Source organism: Maniola jurtina, chromosome 3 (assembly GCF_905333055.1).
Source record: "Maniola jurtina chromosome 3, ilManJurt1.1, whole genome shotgun sequence".
Taxonomy (NCBI): Eukaryota; Metazoa; Arthropoda; class Insecta; order Lepidoptera; family Nymphalidae; genus Maniola; species Maniola jurtina.
The window spans coordinates 10,994,731-11,022,219 of record NC_060031.1 but is presented as its reverse complement, the minus strand read 5'-3'; the positions used below and the strand labels follow the sequence as shown (position 1 = coordinate 11,022,219).

Sequence of the window (27,489 nt, the reverse complement as noted above, 5' to 3'; positions counted from 1 at the left end):
GTAAACTACCATCGCAACGTCTTCGCAACGTGTCTGCATTTTGCACTTTGTACACACTGTGCGAACAGAATAGACGACACCCCAGCCGCAACCCCATACTTCGTAGCACCAAATACATTGATAAATAACCCACTGCACAAGTTCTAGATCAGAGACCTTTTTACATACTTAATACAAGTGTAACCTACTTAAATAATTACGTATATCAATTTGCAATGGCATAGCTGCAATAGTAGTTTCAATAGAAATGCTCATGTCATCATACCTCTCCAATAATTTTGTCCAGATTCAGGATATCGTTAACAAAGCACTGCCCCTCCCAGCGCGCGCACTCTTCCCTGTAGCTGAACGTAACACCGTTTTCCAGAGTCACTGTGACGTTCTGCACATAGTCGTCGAGTTGACGAAGCTCCTGCCATACTTCTGAGCGAAGCAAGTTCGTGTCGTTGCCCTTTGCTACGATGATCACGCGGCCGAATCTACCTGTAGAATTAGTCTTAATAAAAAGCTTATAAAAGACGATCGGTACAGCTTCAAAGATTTAATAAACAATAATAATCTTAAATTTCAAGTTTTTTAACTAATTATCTAGGTAATATTGTTAGTCATTTGGGACTTTGTCATATTATTGTATGAGGGCGATGATCACTGCAACACAGATAATTCTTCTGCTGGATCATCGTCCCTATTTCCTGCTGTGAAGGATTAATTATAAAGTAAAAAAAATATACTGTACTGTGGTAGGTCGACAGAAGATGATTGGAGTCATAAAATTCATATTAAGACAATCAGACCAGTCTTCCACCTTGACACTCGAAATGCGTTCCGATTCGTCATCCGAGCTAGTCGGCTACCCTAATTCTCTTAAACTTGTTGGACCAAGTATACTTATACTTTTGGTATACTATACTTGAACCAAGTAACTTGTTGGACCAAGTATACTTAGCTAAATGACCGCTCATCTTCAGACCAGTTAGATAATCACGCTTATCCAAGTAAATTTAACATAACATTACACACACCTGGCCTTGTTATCCTCCCCACACTGAATCTTTGTGAGTAGTTAACTTTGAAGTGCTCTTCGACAATCCGCCTCTCCAACTTTCCTTGGCCGCTGACAGGAGAGAACAGGTATTCTGGATCCATTTCATAGTGGATTCGCTGGTAGCCTGTGATCATCAATAGTGTGAGAAGGACTGGAATGATGATGAAGTAGCCCGGTTGCTTGCCGACGACTAAACCGAGCTTGTAAAACGAGCGGTTCAGGATGTCGTCGACGAATGTTAGCTTACACCCCATCTGGAACAAAGAGAAACACTTATTAAAAATGATGTCCACTTTATTCGATTATGCCTGGTCTCTAAGTATGGCTAGTGAGTAAAATATTATGGTAAACTTAACCAGTTAGGGGTGGATCAGTCGTTCGCCTATGTAGGTGCTACGACTATAAAGCCGGCTCGTCCGTAAACGTGAAGGGCGTCGTCTCACTGTACGCAATGCTATCAGGTTACCATGTAGGTATCTAGTATGTTACAGTGCATTATAAGTGTTTATAGTGTACCTACCAATTTGACTTGTTTATAAACAAGAACGTTACGTGTTGCGTGTCCATGGTTGCGTGCCCTCATTTCGTAATAAGAAAAACTGGTAATTTTATAAATCAAGCTCAGAGTTGATACTCATATTAATATTTTGTTTGAGTAAGCTATTTTTTTAAACAGATTTGTGCTTGACCATGATCACTGATGGTAGTAAGTAAAGGTAGTCTTACTTATAGTTGGTACGAGACGACTTGCAAGAGGTGCGAACTGCGAATCTCTCTTATCCACAAGATGCGGATGCAAGGTATTTTTCGTCCGTCTGTCCGTCCGTCTGTAAATATGTCTCTACCTCATGAATCCATAATAGGCAGAGAGTTGAAATTGTCAGAAAATGTGTATTTCTTTTGCTATAAAAACAAATGACAAGAATTTCAATGGCCGGCATGAAAATTAAAAAAAAATTGATGGTACGGAAAGCCCGACTCGCACTTGAGCGGTGTTTTTCTAAAGTCGGCATGCCACGAAGAAATACCAACGTGTTAACTAGTGCGTCAACGGAGACGATTTGTTTTTATCTTGGTACAGTTGACTTTGCAAAAAATAGCGTCTTTTTAGAAAGACCGGAACAAATATTAGCATAACGAGGGTATGGTATCCTTTTGCATACCGACTGACGACTGTTCGACGAATACTCTAATGTTTATAACTAACAAAGTGAATACTAATCTTTTTTATTTAAAAAGTTGGTATTCAACAATCAATTAAGTAGGTAGGTACATGGTAGGTACTTCATTAATTTCTCAAAGGCATTCAATGAGTTTGAGCTTCAACTCAAACTCATTGTCTATGATCCATTGTCTATGTATGATATTATGTAGATCATAGACAACGGATCATCTAAGACCCGTCTCTATGACATCTATGTATGTATGTTTGTGTCTATGGGTCTTCTCTTTAAATGAAAAGGGCTTCTAGGGAGTAGGGCTAGGCCATTGACCACCACTAAGGCCATATGCGGATTGGGAGACTATTGATACCGGATTTTTCATTTAGTAGGTAATGGAAAAATTCAGAGGCGTTTTTCAATGAAAAATTTGTTAACTTCAAAAGCGCTGTTTTAAACTTAGAGAACTTTATACTTAGAGAATTTTCAGGCAGGTATGCAGGCTGCCTTACAATGTTTTCCTACACTGTTAAAGAAGAACGTCTATACTGGGGTATACTTGGGTATATATCCCCGTAAAGTTAAAAGTGTGTTTAGTGAATTATAGGAGGTCGTCGTTTTAAGTTTTAACAACTAAGCTACCACCAATTCGCTTTATAGTTGTTTATAGTAGGTAGTAAATTATAATTAGACTTTGATTAATTGAGAAGCATTAATCCTTCGAGATAAGTGTGTTAATACCTACTGCAGTATTCTGCGGAATGCCTTGACCACCTTTCACTTATACTTATTATGTATATTATATTATAAATGAAACGCACTAATAAAACGAGCTTACAATTATCCTTATGTGGGTACCTCTACGCACTTAACATACTTAATTCATAATTTACGTAAATAAACGACAATATAAAAACTCGAAAACGAAAGTATATATTTTTCACATCAACACATTTCACATTATTTGAAAATGGCGCCATTATAGCCGTCTAGAAGAAACTAAACTAGATGGTGCAAAGGTGACCTTATTGCTATAGCAATCTTTCACAGGCAACCTTTACAACAATACCCCATATTATATCCAAATCTGTTCAGTCATTTATAAAATATGGTGGAATAAAGAAACTCACATACCTACATGAACCGTGAATACATTACACTTCTATTTTTGGGCATAAATAAAAAGCATGACTAGTATCTTCATTTCTTTCCCAGAATTAATATGCCATGTATTTGGTGCATTCCGCTACGTGGAAGTTCTCTTCTTTTTTTACTTTATTACATTAAGCCAGCCTTATTAAATTTTTGTATAAATCATTGTGATGGTGTGAAACTAATAATTCTTCTACAATGTATTATAGAAGAATTATTAGTCACGCTTACACGCGTTTTCAGTGTAAACTGTGACGTTCTACCGTGCAATTTCCATCAAGCGTTTCATGGGTTTAAAATTAGCTAAATATGACTTTTTTAGCACTACCACTCTGACACTTATAGAATAAATTGAACGTTTATTTCGTCGGACTTTGCCGCCTATATATTATTACAAATAGATCTACTATAATATAGGTACAAACACCTCGACGGATGTTCTCGTTACATAAACACCCGCAATGATCTGTGTCAGGTCATGTCACACATTCATTGCAATATTTCGCGCTGTCTGTTTTGCCAACACAATTTATCCGCTTACAAACTATGCAAAACTTTGAGGCCAAACTGTATGTGGAACTAATTTGTATTCTTCGAACACTAAATGAGTAATGAGTATAGCTATTAGCTAGGTATTAATTAATTTACCTTCTTTGCATCGTATTCTTCATTGAATGTCGTGACCCCTTACATTGATCACATAATGGTTGGGGCTTTCTTGAGATAGGAAATTAAATAATGCATCCTTATGTCCTTAACAAGTGTAAATTAAAAATTTATAACGCCCCCGACAAGTGAAGGTTACAGTAATAACTAGAAAAGAGCTGATAACTTTCAAACGGCGGAACCGATTTTCTTGGATTATAGCTAAGAACACTCTCGATCAAGCCACCTTTCAAACAAAAAAAAACTAAATTAAAATCGGTTCATTAGTTTAGGAGCTACGATGCCACAGACAGATACACAGATACACACGTCAAACTTATAACACCCCTCTTTTTTGGTCGGGGGTTAAAAAAGGAATTGAAGGAACAGTCATTTCGATGTTTCGGTTATCAACATCTTTGACATAGCTCAACCAAAGTGAAACTATGGCTTAGAAGTACTTTTACATTTAGGGTCAGATCTTCGCTCCACGTTCGGACCAATATAATTGTTAAAGTTTCGGGCTTTTATCCTAGCATTTGAATACGTTATCATAATCTTAAAGATTTTTATTTATTCAAATGGCATGGGATTTCGTAAGTGTGAAATAACTTGAAACTTATTTCGTGATTAAGTAACAAGTACTTAGTGACATATTGAGGAATTTTTCACTTATGTACTGTAACTTACTGTGTGGCAAACTGATTATTTTTAAATATACAAATACCCACCATTGTCAATGGTTAAAGTACTATAATTATTATTAATAGGCAGCAATACAACAGCTTGAGCTTTCTTCTAGACTTCAAGAAATAACTGTTTACCCATTGTAGGTAGGTACAAAATTCTCTCAGAAAACATTACTGTTAGGCTTTTCTCTCATACTTTCCAAGGCACGAGAAAAATGTAATTGGTAAAAGTGACTAATTAATTACACTATTGTTGAGATATAAGTGCCTATTAATTAGATGTTTTACTAGCATTTTAACTGTTAATGATACAATGGACATAACTAGATACCTTTTTAACTTGTAATTTTAAAACTACAGATTGTTATTTTGGGAGCGGGCGGTGAAGCCAAAACTTTTAACTAATGTATTAGAATGTAGAGGAATTTGATCTAAGGAACATCCTCATCGTATCGTAGTTGAGAGTTGAGTCAAAAAATTAAAAAGTGCGTTCAAGGGTGGTTCTTTAGTACTACCTGTATAGTAAGCTAGGCCTGCGTCCGGGCCGCGAACATCCATTCCAAATACCTACTAGTACTTAAGTAGCATTTGATTAACTTGTGTATAGGTATAGGCAGAACAGTGATTTCACCCCCACAAGCTCTTTTCCTGTTTTTCTTATTTCGATACTTTTAAAATTAGGACGGACCTACTTACCTACCACATATACTGGGCTAGTTTCAATGCACCAGTTTTTAGACCTGCACCGGTTGGTATATGTAAATAGTACGATACGAGGTATCATACAATCTTGCTTACTAATATATAAATATTGGTGTTGGCAAAGTAGTAGATAAATACGACAGTGGACGCAAAATATTGTCATTAGATCCCTCATTTTTGGCACGCGCTGAGGAGTCGATGACCTGATCTTCACTTTCACGTCGCGTGTATGTGCTGATGAAGCATCGCCACACAACGATTAGTAGGTAGGTACTTCTAATCTCTGTAGCTTATTGGGCTGCAGATAATGAAGTCCCGAGTTAAAAGTCATTGGGCTTTCCCTCAATAAACCCATATTTACCTACCTACCTACTTAATATTCTGCTAACTTTTCATGTCCCATTCGCTTAACCGATTTTGATGAAATTCGGTTTAGAGATAGCATCCTGGTGACAGGCTATTTTTCACCCCGGAAAATTAAGGAGATGGTTACAAAACCGAAATTTACGCGAGCATCATTAGGTACCTAGTACCTGGCTATACCTACCCAGAAAAAAAAGCTTAATTAAGTTTGAAAGTTGGACGACATCCATATATGTATTTACAAAGTATTGTTTACATTGCTACATTGTTTTATCCACGGTTTTTGTACATAATTATGGACGCAATCCAATTTATTTGTGTTGCTTATATTTTGTAACTACCTGGGTATGGCCGATTTTCTTTTGGTATCTTTTGCTTTGATGGTTTTATTCCTACATCACATGAACTTAGGATTAACACCTAATATATCTATTAGACAAGTGTTATCCTTAAGTTATACATTAATTAAAGTTTATCTAAGCTTAAAATGCGTACAATGACATGGCATTCTGCTAAAACATACTGCGTTGCATTTTACATGATCAGTTTTAGTAATAAGACAGCCTGTTTGCATTCAACCTTTTTTTAGTTATTTTAATTTTAGTTGTTTGGTTCAGACAGTTTCAGTAGTTAATAATTTTGGTTACAATTTAATACACATTAGGGTCATCGCACACAAAAAATGTTCTTAATTTCGAACAGCCTTGACCCTTGGGACTTTAGTTTTTGATGCTGGTGTAAAGTTGTCAACGCCGCTTAGACAAAACGAGTTACTAATTGACGGTTAGGAACAAGTTAGTGTCATTGTCGAGTTGCATGAGAACCTTGACACAGGTCGTTTGGGTCATTTAAACTTGAACTGTGGTTAATTGTATAAAGGTGCTCATGCAACGTGTTTTTTAACGTAGGTAGATAGGGTATCTAGAATTTGATGCTCGTTGTTACCTTCGAACTATTTAAATAACTACCTACATAATAATATAGTGACATGAAAATTGTTCTAAGTGTCTGTTTAGCGCCGCCATCGGTCGAGTCTGAACTTTGAGCATATTATAACATATTATCATTACGCCTAAGAAGTAAATTGTGATTTCCTTTACTTGTGCTATAAGCCCTACCTACCTTCCATGTTTAAGTTTCATGATTTTACGTCAACGGGAAGTACCCTATAGGTTTTTTTGACAGACACGGCAGACGGGCAGACAGACACGACAACAAAGTGATCCTATAAGGGGTTCGTTTTTCCTTTTGAGGTACGGAACCCTAAAAAAGAAAAAACAATACCGTTAGTCACGTATACAGTTATTTACTATCTACAAATTGAGGAACACATAATATTGGAACACTTATGTTTGCTTTAGATAAAAACCCGCTCAGGTCAAGAATATTTATTTACCTACCTACTTACAAAGTTATTAAATACGAACTACAAAACAAAGGATGTGTTTGATTTAAATATTGAATAATTAGTAAATTGAACAAATTTGTTGTAGTGATTATAACTAGCGTAATAACAGCTAACAACTAAACGAATTGTTTGCTAACGATTACATGTAAATAAACTCTTAATCTATGTAAGTAGGATCTGTAATAAAGTATTATAAACTAGCCGATGCCCGCGACTTCGCCCGCGTGGATTTAGGTTTTTTGAAATCCCGCGGGAACTCTTTGATTTTCCGGGATAAAAAGCCTATGTGCTAATCCAGGATATTACCTATCTCCATTCTCAATTTCAGCCAAATACGTCTAGTAGTTTTTGCGTGAAGGAGTAACAAACATACACACACACACACACACACACACACACACACACATACAAACTTTCGCCTTTATAATATTAGTGTGATATTCTTGGTCAAGTATATTTGAAGTACTTACATAATCTTCGATCTAGCAGAAATTTATTAACAACATGCGTTAACTTGGCCATAAGTAATATTATGACCATAGATTCTAGATGATGAATAAAAAACTTTTTCATCCCATCTATTCGAAAAGGACGACTTAATTCGCCTTTAAGTGCACCCAAAGGTGGTGCTTTCTTTAATGAGTAGTAAGTGCGTGGCAAAGATAATTGTGGCGCACTTATCACAAATTACTCGATACTAGAGCTAATTGTTGTATTAGTTAACAAATTGCGAAAAACCAAATTAAATTTGAATTTCGCGGGCAGGCTCATCGCATCCACCTTAAATGAAAAATAAAACGATATTGTTCCACTTTAGTGTCCCTATGGATTTATGTATGTTTTTTTTCTTAAATCCCGTGGGAACCCTTTGATTTTCTGGGATAATAAGTAGCATATTACCAAACTTCGTGAAAATCTACCTAGTAACTATTACGTATATAATACCAAATTTTATGAAAATTGGTCAAACGGATGGGCTCAAAGGCTGTGAAAAGTTAGCAGACGGACAATACATTTTCGCATTTGAAATATTGGTATGGATTTCTATGAGAGAGTTGACAGCCCTAAATTGTGCCTTGGCTGGTACTTTTAATTTATTGCATCGCCGTTAATAACAATATAAAAAATTGTTACTATCGCAGAGGTTATTATAATAAAATTTTATAATAGCAAACGAATATCGATCGTTCATTATCACATTACCACTGAAGCGTTACTCAAAAGATTGAAATAAATATGAATGAGCTTTTTGCATTTATTTTCCGTTCTAATAATTTATAATTGCTATCCATCAATACAATAAAATGAACGGGTAGGTATAATGAGGTAAAAAAAAGCTGCAATTTTTCACTGGCGTTGGGACTTACTAAGTATATAAACTTAAATAGAATTCCTTTTTTTTATTCATCGCAGCTCAAGTAAGAATATCTAATGTTACAACCGTAGGTACCTATAACCACTCGCAAACGAGGTACAACTAGGTCTACTTTCTAGAACTTCTCGTTACTCAGGCAAAAACTGAGTATCTATGGCTGGCTGCAGGTGAAACACTATCGCACGTGCTGCTGGAGTTCACGATTGTGGCAGATCAGCGTGAAGTCTGCCCGGGATCCTAGTCTCACTTCGGAAAGTCAGCAACAAAGATGCTGCGCTTCCACTCTGCGGGTGTGCGTCGCGCTCAAGTTGGAGTTGCGCAAGAATTTTAAAAAGCTTGCGGAAGTTCGACCACACAATTTATACGATGAATCACATTATCATATTATAATAGGCCCAAAATGACCGATAACGACATTTTTAATAGCAAGACCCGTGGTCAGTCTTTAAAAACTGGTCTTAATTAAAACCATAAAGCCAGTATGTTAACCTTAAATGATCAAGGGTTGTGCCACTGTATTCGGCATTACTTATTGTAACTTTCACTATTAAACGATATGTAAAGGTTCAACGTAAGTACAACGTAAATTAAGAACTCAAAAACGTTTTTTAATTTAATTAGGTAAAAGCAACTTTATAAATATAACATTATTATAATTATATTATATCCATCAGTAATATATTGCCTATATCTATCAGTAATATTTTTAACAGGGCTCTCTCCGTCACTCGCTTCATACAATCGTAGTTCCAATTTCATTTGAATATTAAGCAACCAAAGTCCATGAAATTTTGCAGACATATTCTAGAAACTAATATCTGTGTCTGTGGTGTTTTAGATTTTTCTAAAAATATGTAGTTTTAAAATTACAGGAGCTCAAAGATTTGCATGTAAATTTTTCTAGACCGCGTAACTTTGAAACCGAATAATTTAACAGAAATCTGGAAAACCACAGACATAGATATTAGTTTCTAGAATATGTCTGCAAAATTTCATGGACTTTGGTTGCTTAATATTCAAATGAAATTGGAACTACGTTTGTATGAAGCGAGTGACGGAGAGACCCCTCTTATCTGCCTATTCGTGAATTAATTACGAAACACCATTCAACTTTCTACAGGATACAATAACAACCTTGCCTACATAATAATTAAAAAATAATTATGTAATATTTTAATTTTATATACTTAATATATTATGTATTATTAAATATAATAGAAAATAATAATAAAATTTGAAGAATTTTTGAAACATTTGAAAATTAATTTTATTATTGAAGAATTTTATTACGTGTACGGTGTTTGTAAAAGTAGGTGTAGCTTGTCAATAAAATTAACCTTAGGTATTCGAAGCCAACCTAACGGAAACTCGCAAAAGGTCGGTGTAATGTATGTGTAATGGCTATATTATTAGGCAGAGAGGTTCCATAAACTAGAGATGGTGTTGTACCACACAACTTACTTTTTGTCATTCAGTAAATTTTAGAATATTCTTTTTCACTATGTCGGTCAGCAATATCGTTATTCTTATCATATTGTTATGACGCGACTCATACTGTGCTATTTTAACAAGTCTCCCCAGGTAGAGAGGTTAAAAAACAATAAAAAGTTAAAAAGATTAACATTACTTACACGTAAACATTTTTAATAATAACTAAATGCATATCCATACTAATCCAAACTTCTATTAGGTATATTGCGAAAGTGTGTCTGTCTGTTTGTCTGTTAGCTTTTCACAACCCATATATTTAACTAATTTTGTCGTGATACAAAGATAGCTCGCACCCTGGGGACGGACATGACTACTTTTTAAACCGAAAAATTCCTTTTTTGCTATTATAATGTAAGTCCTAATTTTTAATTGTCTTATTATTGTTTTCTCGGTAGAAAAGGCATTCCGAACCATTGGTAGATGCATTTGACAAGTCAAAAGTGCAGCTTGTAAAAGTTTAATTGAATAGAAAAAATTGATTTGGTTTGTAAGAGGTTTACACTCTGCATCTCTATGTGCCATAACTCAATGGTAATAGGTATTCGATTAATTAAGAGCCACAAGTTTAGAGGATCTATTGCTTCACCTTGTCGGATGTCCATCCTCGTTCGAGAAGTGTGAACCATATTATACGAGTAGATATTAGACTCGTTTACACTATTATACCTATTATGGAGAAGTAAAGTGATTTCGTTAGGTTGCGTTGGGTAATCGATCGTCTTATCTCACTTTAGAATTTCCTTCTCTGGTAGTGAGAATGGATTTTAGAATGTGTAGGAAAGTACAAGATATTTTTTTTTTGAAAAATTCTTATATACACCGTATGTCTCTGTGTTTTGGGTGTATGCTTTCCCATAGATGATACAAAATGAGATATCTCAATAAACCCTGATCAAACAAAAATTCTTGAAATTTTCAGTGTGAGTAGGTACTTACGAGACACTGTAACACCTATGTGTTATCAAAATTGCCATTATTGACGAGGTTTAAGAGGGCTCTCTCCGTCACTCGTTTCATACAAACGTAGTTCCAATTTCATTTGAATATTAAGCAACCAAAGTCCATGAAATTTTGCAGACATATTCTAGAAACTAATATCTATGTCTGTGGTTTTCCAGATTTCTGTTAAAATATTCGGTTTCAAAGTTAGCGGTCTTAAAAATTTACATACAAATCTTTGAGCCCCTGTAATTTTAAAACTACATATTTTTAGAAAAATCTAAAACACCACAGACACAGATATTCGTTTCTAGAATATGTCTGCGAAATTTCATGGACTTTGGTTGCTTAATATTCAAATGAAATTGGAACTACGATTGTATGAAACGAGTGACGGAGAGAGCCCTGTTAATATTAAATCTAAGGCTTTGACTGTTAAAAGGATTTTTCTTACATTTTTTTCTATGTCAAGATGTTGCGGCAGAAATAAGATTATGTTTCCAAATTATATTTACTTAGTTACACTCGTTCTGTCAGTGAGTTGCAATAAAACTATATTATTATGTTAGAGTATTAAAATGGTTTTAATACAATTTAATAAGTAGATATAAGAACTTTTTAATATAACGGTTTTGTTTAACCAAGGCTCTTGAGATAAAATTTGGATACGAATTATTTATTTCCGTAACCTTTAGAACTAACCAATATATTATAATTATTAATAACTCATATAGCTGATATTATAACCATTTGTCATGTTATTTATGATTTTCAAGCAACAAGGTCATGTTTAAGGTTTTTCGATTGAATATGTCTGATAGTTATTCACTTTTATATACGTAAGTATGTATATTTTTAACTGTTACTTATCCTACTCACTTCTTACAACACAGTATACAGTAGTAACAAGGCCATAATATGCGTTAGGTATGTTTCTACCATTTAAACGTCTCTCTAATAAAAGTAAATAGGTACATTAATTATTCTAAATAATAGAATCATTTAGAATCATTTGCCAAATTCTTGCTGTGCCAATGCATTTCATCCAATAGCGAAAGAGTTGCACCAATAATAAGAGGTGATAGCAATTGCCACACTGAAGTACCCTCGTAATAAACTCTCCATAAATAATCGGTATATTTATTTCGATATTAATATTATAAGATTTGCGCATTTATAACTCTAATCTCTACAACTCTCTCTCTCTCTTTCCAATGCAGTTTGTGTATCTGTCCGTCTGTTACCTTTTGACGGCCCATCTGTTGAACCGATTTTGACGTTTGATAGAGAGATTTTTCGATTAAAGGATTTAGATAAAACATAAATCAACGTAAATGCAGTTGCGAGCGTCATCTATTTGGTACAGAGATAGTTTGCATCCCATCCCGAAGACGAATATGAGTTATTTTTCATTCCGGAAAATCACAGTTTCCACTTTCCATATATTTAAAAAAACCTAAATCCACGCGGACGATATCACGGGCATCATCTAGTACAAAATATTATCAAACAAGTTAGATAAGTAGTGAAATAGAGGTAACAAGGCCACATAATAATTCCATAATAAATTTTAATGTTTAATTGCTAACGCAATGTTGGAAAACCGATCTGCACGAAACCGAACCATGCCATGTCCTAATCGGTAAGTGGGTAGGTAGCTAACTGCTTTATTTGCTAGACGCGTCGCCGTTGCAGACGAAATTGATTGAAGCGTTATAGAATGGTCTTAACCTTTGTGGTAATGGTAACAGTTCGAATCACACCTGAATGAACTCGGTTGAACCTTCAATACGGAAAATTGGGCGAAAAATGACGATAAAAGCACAGTTCACGACAGTTAGGGAACTTCTAATAAACAGTCACTGGCAGGGGTTAAAAGCTTTGTATTCTAAATCTATGGTTAAAAGTCAATTAAAGTAACAATGAATACAATGAAATACAACCGTTTTAAATCATTCAATAATTTTGAAGTAAAACAAACGCAGAAAAGCATTATAAATTGGTTTTTTCTGTTTCTGAACGTTGTCCTAGATTAGTCATTGATTAAAAAATACTGATTTGGGGGTTTTGCGTCTATATTGGCTTAGCTGTAGGTGATGTCTTCAATGTTACAAGAGTTTACTGAATAGTGAATATTGTTTTAATATTATTATAAATCTACATAGTTCTTTCGCCATGAATATTTCGGTGGCTTGTTTCACCCAAATCCGAAACGATTTACTGCAAGTCAAAAGTTAAGGCCGCACCTGACTTGAATTGAAAAATCTTTATCCTTGTGAAAATACCAGAATAATTTATATATAGCAAGGTCTAAAGTAAAACCTTTTTATGTGCCCTTTTTACAAGTATTTTAAAGTAGGTACCTCAGTCATACTTTTTATATTAGAGATAATTTATTTGAATAAGATATTATTACTTGTATGATAACAATTCTGCATATTATATCAATTTATGTAAGTACCTACCTACCTGAAAACAATTTATGTCCGTCTCAAGCATTCAAGCCAACTCTATGCCACATGTTAAGATTGGTTCTGCCGTTGAACCGTAAAGGTACCTAATAGACAGACACACCACGTATTTATGCTCTTAGTATAGAAGAGTATCTTTCTTGTATGTGTACCAAAACTAATGCAAGGAAAATTGTTTTATGCCAAAGAATAGAGATGTGACAAGACTCTCGAGGTCTAATCAAGGCGTAGGGTTAAGGCAAACCCCGGAGGTTACATCGAGGTTGCACAGGGCTTTCCTTATGTGGGACTTCGGACTTCCTGAATTCTAACGCATGTGGCTCTATTGCTAAGTGTAGAAGGTTACAGTGCGATTGATTTTAAATAGGTATTTTTTAAGATGTTGCTTTGCAGATGCGGTATCTACCTACAACAATCAGCGTCCTATTTTGCGGTTAACAATCATTAATGGCATATTAATAAATAATTATTAATTATTTGTGTAATTAGCTTATATGCAGGCTCTCAGTCGTGTCTCAGTAGAGCTACAGTAGAGTATCTACTATCTATACCTATATTTAAATCCTTCTTTGCCAAGTCTTAAAAGTAAATACTACTTAGATAATGTCTGGCTTATTATTATGAGTTGTCTTTTTGGTTTTAATTATTTTGAGAGTCACTATTTCTAATTGTCTGATCCATAATAATATTACATATTTCCATACTTAAAGGCGAAAGTGTGTCTGTCTGTTTAAACCTTTTTACAGCCCATCTGCTTAATAGATTTTAAGCTTACATCACGGAGACAATCATGCTACTTTAATCCCGAAAAATCAAAGAGTTCCCGCGGGATTTTCAAAAAACCATACCTATTATGTCGATAAAATGTAAGAAGGTAGCTGAAAAAAGATCATACCTACTATAGTATTCTTTAAAGCCCATCTATGTTGCAGCCCGTATGGTTCTCTTAAAAGCTATCATAACAGTAGACAGGCAAACAAATGAAATAACAAGCAAACAATGTCGTCTCGGGCCAACCGCGCCGATCGTACTCGTAGGTCAAGAACAACTTTCACTGCCCGACGTAATCAGGCATGCACCTGACGATTGCATTGATTTCGTCTTCGACAGAAGCAGAGTGTTTATTTGACATAAATATTAAGAGAAGTAGGTTAACTCTCGCACTCCCCAGAACTTCCTTACAAAGGTAGTTTTGTTCTCATTTGAACATTAATTAATAAAAGTCAATGATTTTATAGGCACGTTCTAGAAGCAAATATTTGTGCATGATTTGTATGTAAATCTTCGAGCTTGTGGAATTAAAACTACAAATTTTTCTGGAATCTGTAAAACTACAGATACAGATGCATTTTTCGAAGACGTGCCTACAAAATTTCATTGTGTTTGATTGGTTAATATTTAAATTAATATGGAAGTCGCTGGGGAGCGCGCTAAAGTAACATGACAGTGATTGATCCTAATAACAAAAAGTTCCAGATTTCGTATACATGGTTTCCAGATTACAGTTTCATGGTTTGAAATTGAAAACACGAGTATGGGATGACTGACAGAATGTACCTACGTCCTACATGCATGAAAAAATATTGTTCATTTTAGACAATGAAAAACTAAACACTCTTATCTGCATAATTATTGAACTGGTGTGTATTTTGTCACAATTAAGTCCTACTTCTAGACTTTCCTGAAGAATTCACCTGATATCAATATTTTAGCTTTGTTGGGGACCAAGATGAAAAAAATTGACGTTTATAACTTAACAGCATCGCTCATAATGTTCGAAATTCGAATCTTAAATAAAGAAAAAACCTGGTTTAGTGATAGAAAAATACAGATTTCCCACCCAATTACCGACTTGGATCAATGTTGCTCAACAATCGCAATCGATTGATATGCGTTGTCACAACTAGGCCACACGCCCATCATGAATATTTATATAAGTACGAAGTTTTTATTGAAACCGTTTTAGATTTTATTTCAATTAAGCAATTTACAGGAAGCTGGCAAACACGATAAAATCTTAAAGTTCTTTCGTGCAGTTTTTGATTAGCGTGGGCAAGTATTAAGTAATTGAAAAAAAAAAACATAACCTACCTACTTGAGGTGATTACATCGCCGTAATAGAATGTTACAATTGAATAATGTGTCCATAATGACGAATGATTGACGAAAGTAGGACGCAAGTGCTTATTCTCTTTGATTCACCTTGAAATAATTTGTTTTCAGAATCTGAATCATTTCTTGAGATCATGGTTTGGCTAACTGCAGCCGTCTTGAGAAAAATTAATTGACTGATGCAGCTGGTATTTTAGTATCATTTAATAACAAAATCATTAGGTTCCCTCATTCAACAAGTGTAAATTAAAAATTTATAACACCCCAGACAAGTGAAGGTTACAGTAACTAGAAAAGAGCTGATAACTTTCAAACGGCTGAACCGATTTTCTTGGATTAGGTATAGCTAAGAACACTCTCGATCAATCCACATTTCAAACAAAAAAACTAAATTAAAATCGGTTCATTAGTTGCTTTTAAACTGCACATAAGTGCAGTTTAAAAGCAATTAGGTACATATCACTTGCTTTAACGGTGAAGGAAAATATCACGAGGAAATTATAGTACGCGACAGATCAAGATGGCAGTCGTAGTATGAGGTGGGAGGACGCCCCGCACACCCGCACGTCACCCGCGCTATCCCGCACCGGGTTAGCGCGAGGGCTTTGCGGCTGTGCACTGTGCGTCCTCACCCTGATTGCTGTACGACATGCTGTTTTAATGGTGTGTGAAGGCTGCCAATGGCTTACGTGGTGGACGCTAAACGATCTGCGAAAAGACTTGTTCTCAGTAGTGGCCCGGCGATAGAGCGATGATGATGACACCCACATTGCGTCGACTAAATTACTGCCATACAACTTAAATATTACAACACAATCACATTTCCGTTGGTTATGACGATTCCGAGCGGTTGCGTCCCTTCCTTCGCAAACATCCAATTACAGTAGGAGTTACATACACTTGAACAATTGCTGCAAAACGCGACAGTTGTCAAGAAAACGCGTTAAAAGTTAACCAAATTACGCGTCTTGTCCCTTATTTATTTCATTTTAAACTTTATGCTCCAGAAACTAAGAGCATAAATCCAAAACTCAATAAATAAAGAAAACAACGACAGTAGGCAGGTGTACCTAATAAGTACTTTATGTTAAGTAGGGAGAAAAACCAAATATTATTATTAAATTGTATTTTAAATATTCATTAAATATTTATTATTCAATATTTATTAATTAATATCAGTCTATAAAATGTACACTAGGTTAGTACGTTCCTGTTTATAAGGATAAGAGATGGACCGCTTTTAATGATTCTTGCACCAATAGAGTGCTATTAAAGTTATGCAAGTGACGAGAAAAAAATATGGCGCATTCTAGACGCCAACTTGAAACAAATATTTTTTTTTAAATATTAAAGTAGGTAGATAGATACCTTTATGCATTTAGCGCGTAACATTTTCCTGCTCGAACACAACGTAAGGGTAATGACCACACCAGTGTCGCAAGGTAGTTGGTATACCCATTCTGCAAGACTGTGATGTAACTAATTACCTACTTGATAACTTGATAGTATTTAGTTAAACACATCTCGTTGCAGTCCACGTTAATTTGGTAATGGCTTAATAGGATATGGTGTCAATGCAAATTACTTAATACACATAATTGGGATGATGACTATTTTAAATAGTTATTTGTTCAACAAAGTTCAATTTTCTTCGCGAGTGCCTATTTTGAACCCCGCTCGGGGTTCAAATTAGGCACTCGCGAAGAATTCTATTAAAATCCTAAGTGTAGCGAGGGATTTAAAGGCACAAGAAACAAAAACTTTGCTGTCGTGTGATACATACAACTTTTCACCTCATAGCGAAAAAATAGAAGATGTAAAATCAGATATTAATTATTGAAAGTCAATAGTTTAAATAACAAGTTTAAATAAAAAATTTATAACGCCTCCGACAAGTGAAGATTACAGTAACTAGAAAAGAGCTGATAACTTTCAAACGGCTGAACCGATTTTCTTGGATTAGGTATAGCTAAGAACACTCTCGATCAAGCCACCTTTCAAACAAAAAAAACTTAATTAAAATTAAAATCAATCCATTAGTTTAGGAGCTACGATGTCACAGACAGATACACAGATACACACGTCAAACTTATAACACCCCTCTTTTTGGGTCGGGGGTTAATAAAAAAGAGAATTTAAAAAGTTTTTATGAAATAAAATGTTGGCGTATGAAAATAGGCGTAGAAGATTTCGCAAAAACGATTTTTGCTCACTGGTTTTAGACAGCAAAGGCAGCCTTCTTGAGCTAGTGAGGTGAAAATAAAATTATTTCTTAGGAACTAATAAATAGAGGCTCTTTCAAAATTCGTGAACTCCACGTCCGCTATTAGTTTTAAGTTAGCTCGCCAAAAAAAGTACCTAAGTGCGAAACACACAATTTGAATTTTGAACTGAATAAAATAAATATACCAACCTACTTTTAACATAGATAGTTATTAAAACCAAAGGTCATCGTTGTTCTTACATTCAAAGTAGTTTCACGTTTTATTTGTCAAGGTTTTAAATATATTAAATTCACTGGAGCCATTATAATTGCCTCGGTCCATTTGTATAATTTTTACGGTTTAACGGTTGCTCTGATAGGTACTTTATTTTTACTGAACCATTTCGCAATAAAAGCGATCAAGTATAATTAACTTTATAGGCATTGTTACAATGAATTAGGAAGCAATGACGAGAGAATAAAATGCGATAGCAAAATAACTATTCTTAAAAAAGATTGGAAAGTACCATAAATGAATTCCCTTAAATTGTTGGGTTAACGAATTAAAAAATCCGTTTCTTGGGTACTGAAACTTACTCGATATGCAAAGAATAAACTTTTTCAAATGCTTTTGATTTGTCTAATGAATTTATCTATGTCAAGAAATCTACTATTTGTAATCCCTTTACTATCGAGAAAAACCATCAAGATACTCAGCGTTTGCTCTTCAAAAAAAATTTACAATATTAATATACAAAGGCTATATTATATATTCCACGCTTTTTTATCAAGTAACACTTACATAATCTTCAATTTTTTCAGGAACATACTTGTAATAGAATAGATTTTATAAAATGCAAATGCAAATTGATTGCTAAATTTTATTAATAAGATAACACTCATTCCCATCATTCCCATAAAATGACTTTCGATATTTCTTTAGTCGGAGTGTAGGAGTCACGATTCACGAAGTTATACGATTTCTAGTTTCGTGTAGATCGCCGTTATTTGTCACTTAAGAATGTTTTGTCTTACAAGAATTATATTGTTGTAAATATATTGAGAAGCTACTATAAGAACTATTTTTCAAAATTTCCTAGATAACATGGTTTTTAATTATAAATTGCGCAAATTGTTCTTTTTTAACACGTTTTTAAAATCATTCTCTATATCTGCCGCTTTACCGCATAGGAAGATGTGTATCCGTTTGAATAAAGTGTCTTTATAATGACGTCTTTTGAGGTTAGACCACTTTCACGCTGGCGGCTCCAAATTAGTTTTTTTTTAATAATCGTAGCGGAAGTTTAGCTCACTGGTTTAGCACTGTGCTATACCTACTCCGTTCACTTATTTGGCCTTTATTATAAAAAGTGTAAAAATGTTTGAATCATGCTTTAGTAAACTATTATTATGATATTAATTAATTATTATTAATCAACTGCTTGAAACTCGAAAGAGTAATCGAGTGCCTTCCTCATGGCCTAGTGTATGTGTAACTTTTCAAGTGACGAGTACCTAGGTAAGTAGAGTATAGAGAAAGAGCCCGGGAGGGAAAACTCCCAGATATTATAAAATAACGAAGATGTGGCCATCTTCGTTATTTTATAACATCTGGGAGTATCTTCGTGCCTTGTCCCCAACACTGGAATGGACGATCAGCGACTATGAAGTTTGGGTCATGATGACTTTGGGAGATAACAGGTACCTAACAAAGACGTATAAAATCTTTCCTCAAAGTATAATAAAGTCTAAATTTTCTTCGGAAGAGTATTAAAAATCACGTCCTGCATTGCCAGACAACTAGTATCGTGGTAACCCCTGCCAGACACCCTTCAACTTTTATTAAACTGCCGGGTGTCTGGCATTCAGACATTTACAGGGTTGCTCTGATACTAAGTGCCTGGTAATGCATGACGTGATTTCTAATACTATTCTAAAGAAAATATAAAAAAGTTAGACTTTATATTGCGCAGAGAAACTTTTAGCTTTTATAAAATAACGAAGGTCTAGCCCTCCCGGGCTCTTTGTCCATTAACTAAACTAACTAAAAAATTTCTAAATATAAATAAAAAAATTTGAAAACGTGGTAAATCAATGTAGGTTTTTTAACGGCGTGGCAGGTAGATAGGTATAGGTACCTATACAAAGCAATATCGTGGGTTCAACATAATATTTTTAGAAATCATGTACGTTATCTAAATAAGATCAAATATTATGTACCGCCCAAACAGCGACATATCGATGCCTCTGTCACTTATTCCAACATACATAGAGGCTGTTTTGTATATAATGTAATAAATTCGTTATAGCTATTATTGTTGGCGGTAGAGAAATCGCGCTGCAGATCTCTCGGCTCAAGCGACCGTATAATTAGTCGCCATTGATTGTTATATTCTGTCATGTAAATAAGAGTCAGAGATATTTTGTATTTCTATATATCTAATTGTATTTTTTTTCATTTAAAGGTAGGAACGTGCATGAATGTGCGGATTTATTTACTTGGAGAACGCACGAGAACGCGTCCAGAATTTTTATTCTAAGGACTCTTTGAGGTGCGAAACCTACGCCTCCAAAATGCACGCCTACGTCTATCACTATTTCATAATAATATTATGAAGTGGATGAACATCAAATATATTTCTAAATATTATGTGTCTTACATAATACTTATTATCATTTAATCCCTTAAATTTAAAATAATAGAAGAATAGAAACTTTGAAAGAGCGCATTATGCTATTCGACAGCCAAAAATCCTCCATTCGTACCTATACTTAATAGTCACGATACACTGTATTGCGTCCTCCAACATTTGTATATTGTCTGGAAAATAGCTTATTTGCATCTGAAACACGGACCTGGAAGTTTTTATAGCAAGTAGAGTTTTTCCATTGTTTTTTTTTTTTCACCACGCCAAACACTGAAAGGCGTTATCCTTCAAAGTTCGTACACCTACCTCCGTCAAAAGCATAATATCGGTTTTATAATAACTTCCTGGTTGGTTGGCTTCCGTAAGAGAATACTTACAGGTTTAGGCACTTTTAATAGAGTTAAATATTTCAGCACAAGAAACTAGGTAGGTATGCTAATTAGATATGGACTAAAATATATTTTCTTTTTCATCTCGAACTCAAACTCAAAATAGTTTATTCCAGTTGTATCTAGTTATCTACCTACTTTACAAGATCTTCTCCTTGTAATCCGTAAAATGCAAAAAAGTGCGAGTCAGACTCGTTTACGAAGGCTTGAGTACCATCGTACAAGATAGATAATACCTAACACCTTTATGTAGAACCCTAACGGTTTGCGCCATCTATAAATACGTGATTTGGTGAATTAAATTTTTGTGAACACATTTTAATTTATTTTTGTGTGATATAACCACAAATTCACGGTTTTCGGATTTTTTCCTTTACTTGTGCTATAAGACCTACTTACCTGCCAAATTTCATGAGTCTAGGTCAACGGGAAGTAGGTACTCTATAGGTTTTCTTGACAGACACGACAGATAGACAGACAGACAACAAAGTGATCCTATAAGGATTCCGTTTTTCCTTTTGAGGTACGTAACCCTTATAAAATTATAATTAAAGTTTCAATCTTAGCAAAGCAAAAATGTGTCGATACAAATAAAAAAATATAGCAGTTGGAAATATATAATTCACTATACGACTGTACGTGCTGTTTAAATTTAGCCTTCCAATCGAACCCTGATCATAAAAAATTGAGCTAATTCACACGCCAATCACTCTCCAACTAAGGTGACCTTGCAGTCAGTGCTTTTCGAAATAAATCCATCGAGTCAATGTGTGTCTTAACTTAATGATGTATAGCCGATCGTCACAATTATACAAAAATACGTGAACCGCATGCTAACGCGTTAAACGTAGGTACCACGTCTGTATATGGGGTAAGATACAATGAGGTTTTCACATAAAATAACGTCACTGTAATTGAGTAAGTGGGTAATAGTTGTACGAAGTACTTAGCTGGTGTACTTGATATAATCCTTGGTCTTTTATTAATTGAGTTAATATGGTATGGTTTGCAATTGAATAACAATCAACGATATAAATGTACAATAATTACATTCATGTCTGTATAATTTATTGTAAGCAGTTTAGGTGTGTAAGAAGTGTTTTAAAAATTAGAACGGCATGTTTTACCAATAGGTACTAAAGTCAGGGTTAGTTTTTTTCAAACGGTTTCTAATAAAAAGCAGTTTTTGACAGTACCTACCCATAGCCGTGGTAAAACAAACGAGCAGTAAAGTCTGACTCCCGCTTTAGTAGAGTAATAGTTGCATTTCCTGTTTATAAATTGAACTCGTTTATTCCAAACAACTCACGAGTTTAACGTCAGCTTAAACATTGTTTAAAGTTTTTGTGATAAGATCACAACAATCCTATCAACCTAACCAACCTATCATGGTCTAGTAAACAAAGACTTCAAGAAAATTCAAAGAGCATATTTTAAGTTTCTTGAAGGGTGTTTGCCCAGGTCATTAGTAGACATTTATGTATATGAGAAAATTATAATCTAATAGGAGAAGCATAAGCTAGTGTTTATTATGTTAGGTTAGGTAGGTACGCAAAGTTTCATTATAAAGCTTCTCCCCATAAAGTTGTGCTCTCAATAGGAAGAGATTTGCCAATAGCATTTATACTATAAACATAGTGTCTTATATTACGACACGCATTAAATCTCGGGTCGTATGCGATTTATGTAACGTTATGATTATCTAACGTCCACCGCGATCCTAACGCCTCGCAATATCTAATTTGTTGATGTTTTTATCTACTATATCAACAAATAATTGATGTTTACTATAAATAATACATACATATTACATACATACATACAAGTATAAAAATCTCATGTCCCCAACACAGGGAAGAACGATCAGCGACTATGAAGTTTGGATCATGGTAGCTTTGGTTGGGTTTTAAAAATCCCAACCTCGACGGGGTTAGATAGGGTATGAAAGTACGAAAGCCCATAATTTTTCAAGTTTCATCTATGAAAAATTTTATATGGGCTTTCGGGCAAAAATTACGATGTAACTACGTGTTTCAGGACTTTCGGAAATTCCACCACTAGCCATTTTCAAAAAATTCCACTCGAGCGAAGCTGGGTCGAGTCAGCTAGTTTTATTATAAAATGGCATTAGCCACGGTTCCTCTTGCGTCCAAGCACGTCCAAGGGATGAAAGTTGAAACCCTTAAAACCTTTTTTGCTACCCGAGCAGGTACAAACGATCCAAGGGCTTCGTTTAACATGTTTTGAGTGTGTTTATAGTACTGTCTATGAATTTTTTGCATCACTGATCGTGCAGATGTCATATCAAATTAGAAATGCACTTACCTACGATACATTCTGAACCAGTGGTAAAGAATTTTGACGATTCACAAGCATTTGTAATAGTTTACTTGAATTAAAATATATTCTTATATAATATCAGCGTACAGACTTACTACTGGGCTGACAGGGAGTTTATGGTCAAGATCGGGTCATCATTAGGGTACATTCAGTTCAGCCCATTAAGCAATGTGTTAAGGTTGAATATGACACATCGTGTGAATGGTCCTCTGAAGAAGCTTCTATCTTAACTATGAATTCTTGTGTAAAAATTAAAAACAAATAAGAAATTCGTAAGGGCCGTGGCTTGTTCGTAATTTAAAACCAAAATTTACTTACAATTACTAGTTTCTTGTTAGTTTGAGAGAAAATATCATACAAAGTAAGCAAGATATACCACTGCATCACTAACAGTTATTTATTAATCAATAGATATTTCCCGTTGTGTTGCGTACTACAGAATACCTATTCAATATACAATTTTCAATCTTACTGTTGAAAAAATAACGCTTGAGATCGTGCAAACGAACCCATTTTTTATTTAACATCAAATCTGACTAGGGTTATCAGGATTTCAGTTTTCAAGTGGGCGGGAAAAATTTCTTTGGAATTGAAATGACTTTCTGTAGTTTAATTTACTACAAAAATTATCATAAGCGTTAATCGAAAACAATAATTTAATTAAGTATAATTATTTTTCACAAGCAACTTTGCAAATAAAAACAAAGAAAGTATTTTTGAAGTAGGTATTTCTGTTTTTCCTTAGTATGTATTACGATTCCCTGTAGAATCAACCCTTTTCATCATTCTAAATTAAATTAAATCATCTTTTTAATCCAGGTAGAATGCAAGACGTTACCTCTGCCAATTAATTACATCAGGATCATTTCAGGGATTTAGCCGCAATAGTAGGAACCAAACAGACACATACATTATTTAAATTCTAGACCAGATTGTTGTTATGTGTAAGTTGACAACCCTGCCTGTAACTCGTATAATATGACCTGGGTATTCGCCAGTTCCTTTCGTCACAAAGAAATGTGACACCTGTCATGAAACAGTCGTCTGTTGACTATTGTTATTAACAAAGAGTCAATTTACTGTCCGTCCTCTATCCTCAACTGAACGCGAACATCTACCTGCTTTCGTTCATTGTTTGAGGTCGTACGAACTGATACGTTTCATCTCTCATACCATTTTGCAGACATGCATTTTCGATACAGATAATAATTATATTATTATAATTTATCTGCATTAAAAATGTCTATAATGCATATTATGTAGGTGTTTATAAAATCTTTGAGCTTGCAAAGAGCTAAATAATTTATATTTATTTAAACAATAACTATATAGGTAGGTATATTCAATTAGGTAAACATTTGAGTACCTACTAAGGTATAGTAAGTAGGTATATAGGTTATCAGTGAATAAAACATGAAAAATCGTTTTTTTTTTAATTGCTTTCACAGGACGCACTTTCCCATTTATCTAATATGGCTAAATCTCTTGAATATTGAGAGTAAGCTCCAACCAAAAAGTTTCATTTAATCAAAAATCTAAAACTCTACTGTACCTACCTATCTACCTACCGAAGAGTTCGTCTCTGTTAGACTTGAAACAAGCTTGAAACAACGAAGTTATAATTGTAGAGCAAAACTTTATTCTATTTGTAACAGGTTTGCACTTGGTTATTCCGAACTTATTGCAGTAAGTAATGCATAGTATGCGCAAAATAAGTATCGAGATCCGTTTTTGTACAATGAGTAGTTATAACCCCATAGGTACGTCTCGAGTTCAGATTGGACTACATACCTAGGTACTTGGTTTGACCTACGTACCTACCTAGTTTAAAAAATATGTATTTTTTTACTGTCAAATTCCCTCGATGTGGTCGGAGAACCTATCCGCTTTTGTATGGTTTTAGTCAGTTTTATTTATGTAGTTTGTCTTACTTTTAAAAAGTTGTTTTGTATCTGAGTTTTGATACATAGAATCATAACATAGGGGTTTTTACCTAACCTACCTAATTGGTTACCCAAGTCAATCGCCTTAGCTGAGCGTAAAATATATTTTCATCAATAGAAAAACATAAGGTAGGTCCTAGTAGGTATTGTTAGGCATATTAAATATTTATAATGTCTATGCCGTCAAGTAATCGTCAATCGAGGTTGTACCTATTGTATACGGAAAGCGTTACACACTTTCTCTGTAACTAATAACCACTGGGATATAACGTAGTACCGTCATGTAGACATAGTTTAAATGCATACTAGGTATTTATACTTTGGTTTTCCTAAGTTTACTTAAAAGGTAAACAACTACCTTCGCACTGAAACGTGTAAACGCTCTAATACGCGGCCCATACGCCCTTGATACCGCAAATTGAAAATGAAATCACAATACGAGTGAAAACCTAACTCCAGAAGGTCGAAAGTGCCGGACAAATCGCGTCGCTTACGCGTTTCTCCGAGAAAGTGTCTGTGAATTATTTATATTTTAAACAGAATAATACTTTAGCATGTAAGGGTATGCATAGAGTTACAAAGTATTGAGGCCTGTAATTTAATATTTTATTAATCTTGTTCTACTTTAAATGGAATGTAAGTAAGTCGACTATGAAATCGTTGAAAGATTGCGATTCGTTAAAGCTATTTACATGAAAACGATTGCAAATCGTAGAATACCTAATATCTGAACGATAAATATAAAACCGTTTCACGGTGACAGATGTGGTAGGTAGGTACTTACCTATTAGGAAAATGTGCTAAACATAAAACAATAATTCAACCGTGAAATGAGTCTTTACATTAGGTAAACTATTTTGCGCTACGTTATGTAGAAAATGCAGAGAACTAATTATTTATGTTATTAGGAAAGAATAATTATGTAGATTGAAATATATATTTGGTTTCTATAAGTAAACATTTAAATATTTTTATAACTACGTAAGTAGGTATAGGTAGGTGCTTACATTCAGAATTTACCCGAAACATAACTTGTATTTTTTAAGTTAAATTTTAAGTCCATGGTTAAATATCGTTTATTTTTTGTATACTTAAAATATATTTATTAACTTATTACTCGCACATAATAATTATTACGATGTGTATGAATACAATGTAGGTATAATGTATGAATTGTAATTTTCAAATTATTTATTATTTCTCGAAATTTACAATTGTGGAAAATCGTTAAATTTGAAATGATAACCTACTTACTAAGTACTAATAGCAACATACGTATTTATTGATTTAGTCAAAGATGCAGCAATCTTGTGGACGTAATGCTTCAAATATTTTGTGACAATTAATAAAAATATCGTAAATAATTCCACCGTAATCTTACGTAGTTCGCCATTCTCCGTGAAAGTATTTACGCCGGACGTACGAGCGTGTTGAAATTGGGCACCCGCAAAACGAAACCGCACGTCGCAATAGGTCGCCGCATTAGTTAGTAAAAAAAAATATATTGAGAAAAATACCTTGAAAGATGGAATGTGGAACACTTCACGAAATGTATCCTTCTAATCCTTTACACACACATAAATTGCACTGGCACAAAAAGTTATCACCTTAACACTGAGATGGTAAACATATTTTGAATTTGTAGGAGAGTTGCGCGGGCGCAGCGCGGCGTCAGCTGCGGTAGAGCACGAAATGTGAGCGACGTTGGCCTGCCCCACTCTGACCGCGCTGTTGAAACCTTTGATAAGGACCACCTCCACTTGTCGCTTCCCGTCGAGACCCTAATCCTTTTCGAGCCTATGAACTTTTTTCGTCCCACTGTCAAGCAGGAATTCAACCTATCTTTACGGCATGACTTGTTCACGTGATGTAGGTAGGCGAAGACCGTGAAACCGGTTCTGGGGTTTGAAAACGTCCCGTTTATCTGAGTGTCGGTTCCGAATGCATCATTACAATTAAAGTAGAATTGAAGATGCATTAAACGCACGCGCGCTAACATTGAAATAGATTTTCTATTTTCGCGGTCGACGTAACTGCATCGCGAGCGTTTCCATTCGAAGATGTTTCAGTAATTATTATGCGTACATGTGTTTCATACACGTGGTGGTACTAGCAATGGGCAGGGAGATGATTTCGCTAACAAAAGGCCCTCGAAAATGCGAGCGTGATCGAGAGTGTATCAGTAATCTGATATGCACTCTTTATGCACTCGTTGTGATTTCCTCCTAACTAGGTGGGTGGTAGGGTACGGGTATAGTGTGAATAAATATCTGTTTATAATATCGTAATCGAATAGTACCTACCTATCATAATATTGATACACTAGGCCTTCTATTCGGGAGGTCGGGGCTCTAGTAGTAAGAGTATGTTCCTTGGGTCGGGTGTGCTCTCCCGGGCACGCACCTCTAACTTTT

The 27,489-nt window shown here is 34.7% G+C and overlaps 1 protein-coding gene across 1 annotated transcript in view; it reads right to left on the bottom strand.

Annotated features, from left to right (window-relative positions):
• LOC123881202 (patched domain-containing protein 3) overlaps nt 1–27,037 on the bottom strand; it is a 34,991-nt gene extending 7,954 nt beyond the window's left edge. The window contains exons 1-3 of the mRNA XM_045929875.1: nt 26,593–27,037; nt 1,023–1,299; nt 266–483 (exon numbers count right to left, since the gene is read on the bottom strand). Of these exons, the coding sequence (XP_045785831.1) occupies nt 266–483; nt 1,023–1,299 (495 nt within the window). The 5' untranslated portion in view covers nt 26,593–27,037. The remainder of the gene's footprint in view (nt 1–265; nt 484–1,022; nt 1,300–26,592) is intronic.
• Between the last annotated feature and the right edge of the window lie 452 nt (nt 27,038–27,489).